At 58.0% G+C, this 8,099-nt stretch overlaps 3 protein-coding genes across 3 annotated transcripts; 2 read left to right on the forward strand and 1 right to left on the reverse strand.

Annotated features, from left to right (window-relative positions):
• Positions 1–881: 881 nt before the first annotated feature.
• On the forward strand, positions 882–2,154 carry BKCO1_9400012 (alcohol dehydrogenase; the record flags this gene model as incomplete). The annotated part of the gene is made up of 3 exons (XM_020279981.1): positions 882–944; positions 1,225–1,505; positions 1,608–2,154. 3 exons carry the CDS (start codon positions 882–884, stop codon positions 2,152–2,154), a joined length of 891 nt encoding a protein of 296 aa, XP_020125351.1.
• A 386-nt stretch (positions 2,155–2,540) lies between these two features.
• BKCO1_9400013 (dna-directed rna polymerase iii subunit rpc2) lies at positions 2,541–6,492 on the forward strand (the record flags this gene model as incomplete). Its single annotated transcript, XM_020279982.1, has 3 exons — positions 2,541–2,600; positions 2,676–3,583; positions 3,666–6,492. The coding sequence occupies 3 exons, from the start codon at positions 2,541–2,543 to the stop codon at positions 6,490–6,492; spliced, it is 3,795 nt and encodes a 1,264-aa protein (XP_020125350.1).
• Positions 6,493–7,738: 1,246 nt separating this feature from the next.
• BKCO1_9400014 (rapid alkalinization factor-like) lies at positions 7,739–7,963 on the reverse strand (the record flags this gene model as incomplete). Its single annotated transcript, XM_020279983.1, has 1 exon — positions 7,739–7,963. The coding sequence occupies one exon, from the start codon at positions 7,961–7,963 to the stop codon at positions 7,739–7,741; it is 225 nt and encodes a 74-aa protein (XP_020125352.1).
• Between the last annotated feature and the right edge of the window lie 136 nt (positions 7,964–8,099).

An 8,099-nucleotide genomic window follows, 5' to 3' on the forward strand; every position in this document is an offset into this window, starting at 1 on the left:
CGATAGGGAATTTCATGAGTCTTGTCTGTCTCCAAAGTGCCCAGCCGCAGACCCGTCCCCCGCAAACGGCCGGCGGGCGGGCTCTAGGGGGGATTTCCCTCCCCCACTCTGGTGGTGTACATACATCCATCCGTTGATAAGGCCAGTCATGGCGAACATTGCTTTGCGCATAAGTAGCACAGCGCAACAAAGGCTGAGACTAGGTCGCAGCAATCAAATGACGGGGAGGGGGAAGCACATATGTAGATAGGTAGAAGATCAAAAGCTTTGAAGACTAAGCGTCTCCAGATCTCCCGGCGCACGTCTCCCTCCCCTCGTCCCACAACTGGGTGCGAATTGCAAGCCTGACGGATGCAATTACTATAAGACCTTATCGCTTCAAGGTGGGTGTTAGAGAGCTACTAGACTGTTCCCGTTTCGTTTTTCATGGCAGTCTTCAAGGTGGGGAGTTCGTTCTTGCCATGTGCGGTCTCGGGGGTGCCGTTGCATCCGATCTCGGGCTACGTCATAGCGCTAAGGTGGGGTTCATGCTGAGGCTTGCTGCACACCCCCACCCCCGCTGGTCCACGGAATGCAGCTCTTCTGCCCAGCAATGGTGTGAGAGTAGCTCGTGCTTTGCAATTGATTCTGCCAAGCGCGTGTCGCGAGGGTGAGGAAGAATGCGGGTTGCGATGATTACAAAAGCTGCGGGCGCAGCGGCGGGGATCAAAGCTCCGGCTTCACCTTCGGTACTGCGGAGATCCACTTCTGCTGCTCTTGTTCTTTCTCCCCGCTGCTTCACTACTACCTCGACGTCGCCCCGATACCTGCACGCGAATAAAGCACCGCGGAGCTGTACTACCACTGCGGCTGCACACGTTCGCGCACACGCCACCTCCGCCATGGCCAACATTCACACCCCCATCCCGAGCTTGAAGCTCAACGACGGCAACTCCATTCCGATGGTAAGCTGAGCTCTCCCCGCAGCCGCGCGCTGCTACTAAGCTTCATTCCCCTGGCCATTGGGCGTCCGGTGGAGAGGCTTACACGTCCTTGGCTTGCTCGTTTGCTTTGCGACGCCCTGCACGCGCATGCACACACGCGGCATGCTGACTGACACCCGGCCTATCCGATTCCCCAATGACCAACCCCCCTCCCTCACAGCCAATAAGCCTTTTTTTCCTTCCCCTTTCTTCGACGTGTGCAGACGGGCCGCGCTGACAGCGACATGCGCCGCTCCCACAGCTCGGCTACGGGACGGGCACGGCGTGGTACAAGTCGGGCGACGAGTCCCAGATCGACCGCAGCCTGGTCGAGTCGACCAAGGTCGCCATCAAGCTGGGCTACACCCACCTCGACGGCGCCGAGATGTACAAGACGGAGCCGGAGCTGGGCATGGCCATCAAGGAGAGCGGCGTGCCGCGCGAGAGGCTGTTCGTGACGACCAAGGTGTATGCGAATATCAAAGACATCAAGGCGGCCATCAAGCTGAGCTTGAAGAAGTTGCAGTTGGATTATGTTGATCTGTGAGTTTTTATCTTTGCAGCACGTCGAATTAAGGGTTGCGAGGGAGGGCCTTTTTTTTCTTTTTTCTTTTCCCCTGTGCTGACGTAGGGTGCGAACGAAAGCTACCTCATCCACGCGCCCTTCTTCGCCAAGTCGGACGAGGAGCTGCAGGCCAAGTGGAAGGAGATGGAAGAGGTGCAAGCGGCGGGCCTGGCCAAGTCGATCGGCGTCTCCAACTACCTGCCGCAGCACCTGGAGGCGACGCTGAAGACGGCCACGGTCGTCCCCGCCGTCAACCAGATCGAGTTCCACCCGTACCTGCAGCACGCGCCCCTCATCGCCTTCCACAAGCAGCACGGCATCGCCACGCAGGCGTACGGCCCGCTCAGCGCCGCGACCAAGGCCAAGCCGGGGCCCATCGATGACTTCAGCGCTGCCCTGGCCAAGAAGTATGCCGTCAGCGAGGGTGAGATTGCGCTGCGCTGGTGCATCGATCAGGACGTCGTGCCCATCACGACGAGCTCCAAGGAGCAGCGCTTGTCGGATTATCTGCGCGCGGCGACTTTCAAGCTGACGCCGGCGGAGGTGAAGGAGTTGAAGGAGTCGGGCGAGAAGAAGCATTATCGGGGCTTCTGGAACGACGTCTTCGAGCCCGAGGATAGGTCTTAGTTTGGGAGGTTTGAGCTTATAGCATGCTGGGCATCATGGGGTGACGGATGCGAAGTAGAGAAACATCAGTTGCTTCACGAGGAATCAGATGTGGAATCTGCCAGTGCGTTTGTCTCGGCTACCTAAGGCTTTTTGTATTCCAGAGGTACTCGGTGAAGTCTGTCCCAACAAGTGTACTGATGAGAAGCTATGACTGAAGCGGCCACGACATTCAACGACGCAGGGACCGGGGCGGATGTCACCCACCGCAGCACGCGCCGGCGATCCTCCGACCTCCGACTCAGAAGCTGAGAGAAAACTCACAAACTCGCGCGGGGCAAAACTGCAACCACCGCTAATCAGATTTCGCGGCTCGCTCCCGCGACAATCCGCACAACCACACAACCATGCCGCCCAAGGCGAAGAAGACGGACGGTCCTCAGGATACGGCCGACGGCGCCGCTCAGGTTAGAAAGCCTTCCCTCCATATATAAAAAAAAAAGTTAATGCGCAACAACTCTGACTGTAATTCACCACTCCAGCCCGCCGCCACAAAAGCCGTGCGCAAACCGCGCGCCGTCCCGCGCAGAAAACCCGCTGATACATCCGCCGTCGCCGCCGCCGCCGCCGCCGCCGACTCGACCGAGACGCACGAAGCTACCGCTAATCCCTCACAACCGACGACGACCTCGAACGAGACGACGACCACGACCACGACCACGACTACGACAGACAAGCCCTCGGCGCCGCAACAGCAGAATGGGACCTCAGCGCCCAGCACCGGCGCGAAGAAGCCACACAAGCCGCCGCAGCAGCGCCGGCGGGCGGACGACGGCATGGACAGCGTGCTGCAGCCCTTCTACCACGGCAAGTCGCTGACGGACCCGATCGACACGGCCGAAGACAAATGGAACCTGCTACCAGCATTCCTCAAGGTGAAAGGGCTGGTAAAACAGCACATCGACTCGTTCAACTACTTCGTCGACGTGCAGCTCAAGGAGATCCTGCGCGCGAACCAGTACGTCTACTCGGACGTGGACGACAAGTTCTTCTGGCGCTACGCCGACGTGCGCGTGCTGCGCCCCTGCCGCGTCGAGGAGGAGAACGTGCGCGGCATCCAGAGCACGGTGACGCCGAATGAGTGCAGGTTGCGCGACATGACGTACGCGGCGCCGATCGTCGTCGACGTCGAGTACAAGAAGGGGAACGTCAAGGTGAAGAGGAAGGGGATACACATCGGGCGGATGCCGATCATGCTGAGGAGCAACAAGTGCCATCTGTGGGGCAAGTCGGAGGGGCAGATGGGCCAGCTGGGGGAGTGCTCGATCGATCCCGGCGGGTATTTCATCACGAGGGGGCAGGAGAAGGTGATTTTGGTGCAGGAGCAGTTGAGTAAGAACCGCGTCATTGTGGAGTCTATGAAGGGGATTATACAGGCTTCGGTTATCAGGTGCGTTGAAGGCGGTGCGGTGGAAATGGCGGGGTTGGGGCGGCTTTTTTTGGGAGGGGGCGGTTGCTAACTTGTTTGGCAGTTTTACGGTCGACCGCAAGTCCAAGGGCTATGTGCTTTTGAAGAAGGGCCTGCTTTACTTGAAGCACAACACCTTTACTGAGGATATCCCGGTCGTTATTGCGTTCAAGGCCATGGGGATCCAGTCCGAGCACGAAATCCTGCTTTTGGTGGCTGGCGACGATAGCGCGTACCAGGACGAGTTTGCCGTCAACTTTGAGGCGTGCTACAATGAGAAGAACGAGAGGATAAACACGCAGAACCAGGCTCTGGAATACATCGGCCAACGGACGCGTCAGCTCAGGAAGCCCATTGGAAACAGACAAGCCAGGAACATGCAGCAGGAGGCCATCGACGCCCTCTCGAACATGATGATGAGCCACGTCCCCGTGGTCGGCATGAACTTCCGCCCAAAGGCACTCTACATCGCGTACATGACCAGGAGGGTTCTGATGGCCATCCACGACCCGAAGATGGTGGACGACAGGGATTACGTCGGAAACAAAAGATTGGAGTTGGCCGGACAGATGATGGCACTGCTGTTCGAAGACAGCTTCAAGAGCTTCAACTACCAGTTCAAGGCCGCCATCGACAAGATCCTCAAGAAGCCGAACAGGGCCGCGGAATTCGATGCCTACGATCATATCCAGACGCACGGTTGGAGCATCACTGCGGGCATGGAACGAGCGATTGCCACGGGCAATTGGAGCTTGAAGCGTTTTCGCATGGAGAGAGCGGGCATCACCCACGTTCTCAGCCGCCTCAGTTACATTTCCGCCCTCGGTATGATGACCCGTATCACTTCGCAGTTCGAGAAGACAAGAAAGGTCTCGGGTCCTCGTGCGCTCCAGCCTTCGCAATTCGGTATGCTGTGCACTTCAGATACCCCCGAAGGTGAGGCCTGTGGTCTGGTCAAGAACTTGGCGCTCATGACGCACATCACGACCGAGGTGCCGGAAGATCCCGTGAGGCGGATAGTCTTCATTCTCGGTGCCGAGGACGTGCAATCGGCGAGCGGCACCGAGTTGTATTCCGACGGGGCCTACATCATCTTCGTCAACGGTTCGCCCTTGGCGCTCACCCGCGAACCCAGGCAGTTCCTGAACGGCTTCCGCAAGTTCCGTCGCATGGGCCGTATCTCTGAGTTTGTCAGCATTCACATCAACCACCACCATCGCGCTGTGCAGATCGCTACGGACGAAGGCCGCATCTGCAGGCCGTTGATTGTTGTCGAGCGTGGAAAGTCCAGGGTGTCTGCACGGTACCTCAGGGCTTTGCAGAAGGGTACCATGGAGTTTGATGACTTCCTTTCTCGCGGTCTCGTCGAGTACGTCGATGTCAACGAGGAAAACGACTCGAACATTTGCATCTACGAGAAGGATCTCAAAGAACACCATACGCATCTTGAAATCGAGCCCTTTACGATTCTCGGTGCCGTCGCTGGTCTCATTCCCTACCCCCACCACAACCAGTCTCCTCGTAACACCTACCAATGTGCCATGGGCAAGCAAGCCATCGGCGCCATTGCTTACAACCAGTTCACTCGTATCGACACTCTGCTCTACCTCATGGTCTACCCCCAGCAGCCCATGGTCAAGACGAGGACGATCGAGCTCATCAAGTACGACAAGCTTCCCGCCGGGCAGAACGCCACTGTCGCCGTCATGTCTTACTCCGGTTACGATATTGAGGATGCTCTCGTCATCAACAAGGCCTCTTGTGACAGAGGATTCGGTCGTTGCCAGGTGTTCAAGAAGGCTAGCGCGACACTCAAGTCATATGCCAACGGCTCCCAGGACAAGATCACGGGCCCAGAGAGGAATGCCGATGGCCCCATCAACGCGAGGCACAAGAAGCTCGGCGAGGCCGATGGCATCGCGGAAGTCGGCATGCTCCTCGAGAAGGACGACGTCTACCTCAACAAATTCGTGCCGACCCAGACGAACCCCGTCGGCCTCGAGGAGGGCAGGAGGAGACCGCCGCAGGAGTTCAGGCCGACACCCATGAGCTACAAGCTGCCCGACCCCGCCTACGTCGACAAGGTCCTCCTCACCGAAAACGAAAACAGCACGCCCGTCATCAAGATCCAGACGCGCCAGACGCGCCGGCCCGAGCTGGGCGACAAGTTCTCCTCGCGCCACGGGCAAAAGGGCGTCGTGGGCATCATCGCCGAGCAGACGGACATGCCGTTCAACGACCAGGGCATCTGCCCGGACATCATCATGAACCCGCACGGCTTCCCGTCGCGCATGACGGTCGGCAAGATGCTCGAGCTGCTGTCGGGCAAGGCCGGCGTGGTCAGCGGCGAGCTCCAGTACGGCACCTGCTTCGGCGGCAGCAAGGCCGAGGACATGTCGCAGATCCTGCTCGAGGCCGGCTTCTCCTACTCGGGCAAGGACATGCTGACGTCGGGCATCACGGGCGAGTCCCTGCCCGCCTACGTCTTCTTCGGCCCCATCTACTACCAGAAGCTCAAGCACATGGTCCAAGACAAGATGCACTCGCGCGCGCGCGGCCCGCGCGCCATCCTCACCCGCCAGCCCACCGAGGGCCGCTCCCGCGACGGCGGCCTCCGCCTCGGCGAGATGGAGCGCGACTGCCTCATCGCGTACGGCGCCAGCCAGCTGCTGCTCGAGCGCCTCATGCTCAGCTCCGACGCGCACGAGTGCGACGTCTGCGACGTGTGCGGCATGATGGGCTACCAGGGGTGGTGCCAGAGCTGCCGCAGCAGCAAGGGCGTCGTCCGCATGACGATCCCGTATGCGGCGAAGCTGCTGATTCAGGAGCTGTTGAGCATGAATGTCAAGGCGAGCTTGAGGCTGGGGGACGAGTTTCCGGTGGAGGAGTAGTAGAGGTGGTAGGTTGTAGGTTGTAGTAGTAGGGAGGGGGGAAGGAGGGGCTTTTTGTTCTCTTCGACAATCTTCTTCTTCCGGTGAGAGGGGGCGGGGGAGATCTTTCGACGATTCATGAGATGGAGGGGACATTTTCTTTTTTCTTTAGACCTGACTTTATTTCGCGGTCTATATGCATAGCGTGCGTGCGTGGGTGGCTCTTTTTTTCGGGGGGGGGCATTTGGGTGGCGCCTTTTCTTTTTTCCCCTTCTCTCTTTTCTTTCAGTCTATTACTGAACGGAGAGGGGCAGGTTATCGGGTAGCTGGTTACGAGTGTTATGGACTGAAAAAAAAAACCGCTCAATTTCTCTTCTTCTTCAGTCAGAGTACTACTCCTACAGATGAAAAAGTCGCTGCCGGATGCCGGATGCTGATTACGGAAAGGTCTAAAACTTTATTCGTCGACGCTCCTCGCTCCTCACACCCTCCTCTGTTCCGACTGCCTTCTCCGTCACTTCCAACATAACATCTTCCATCAATCGAGCCACATCCTTTTGTCCTTCCATTAACTCCACAACTAACGTCTTTTCACTCCGACACCGCTGGCTTTGTGCACCTCAGCGGTACCAACGAAACGGATGGAAGTGCACGTCATTCTTATGGATCGGATGACCAGGATCCTGCCTGAAGCTGAGGACCGCCACCCTCACCGCGACGACGCCTTGTATACTGTTCACCAGTGTCTCCAGCAGCCGGAAGAACTCGAGGCAAGAACCGGTGAACCTACAAACCAAGATGTAATCGATGGCGGCGGAGGGGCTGCTGCCGTTGCATGAGGAAAGTAACGGTTGGAGGAGGGGAAAGACCAGAAGCACGAAAGTCATCGAACAAAGTAAGCATGCGCATGGCCAATGTGAATGAATTGATATCAACAGCAAGGGGAAAAAAAAAAGATATCTCAAGAATCTCCTCTCAGCTTCGTGTGCCTTTGTCCAAAATCCCCGATCGAAGGATTGAAAAGAAGAGAAAGAAGAAAAAGGAAAAAGATAAAAAAAGAACCCGGCAAAGAACAGCCAGTCCTGCTATCGAAAGACAATGGTCCACTCCGCTCCGCTCCACTCCACTCCACTCCACCATCGCACCTCTCTCTCCCTCTCCCTCTCTCTCTCTCTCATACCTCCCTACTCACGAATCAGCCATCCCGAACATCCAATCCGTTTGGAAAAAAGAAAAACTCACCACTCCCATCACAACATCACACCCCCTAGTTGTTGTTGACGCGCGCGCAGCGGGTGATGACCGAGCAGCCGCGGGTGTACAGGTTGGGGGGCGTGCCGGGCTTGAGGCAGTTGTCGGGCAGGCCGGGCGAGCGCTTGCTGCACGGCACCGTGTTGCGCTGCATGGCCTCGTAGGACACGAACTGCACGTGCTGGGCGGCGGCGCCGGTGGCGAGGCCGAGGCCGAAGAGGAGGGCGATGTCGAAACGCATGGTTGGTGAGTTGGGTGGGTTGGTTGGTTGGTTTGGTTTGGTTTGGTTTGGTTGGTGAGGGAAGTGTTGGTTGGCTGGCTGGTGGTGGATATGGTGGTGGGTTGGTGGGGGGGTTTTATAGCGGTCGTTGATGGGG

The sequence above is a fragment of the Diplodia corticola genome, assembly GCF_001883845.1.
Source record: "Diplodia corticola strain CBS 112549 chromosome Unknown scaffold94, whole genome shotgun sequence".
In the NCBI taxonomy this organism is placed as follows: domain Eukaryota; kingdom Fungi; phylum Ascomycota; class Dothideomycetes; order Botryosphaeriales; family Botryosphaeriaceae; genus Diplodia; species Diplodia corticola.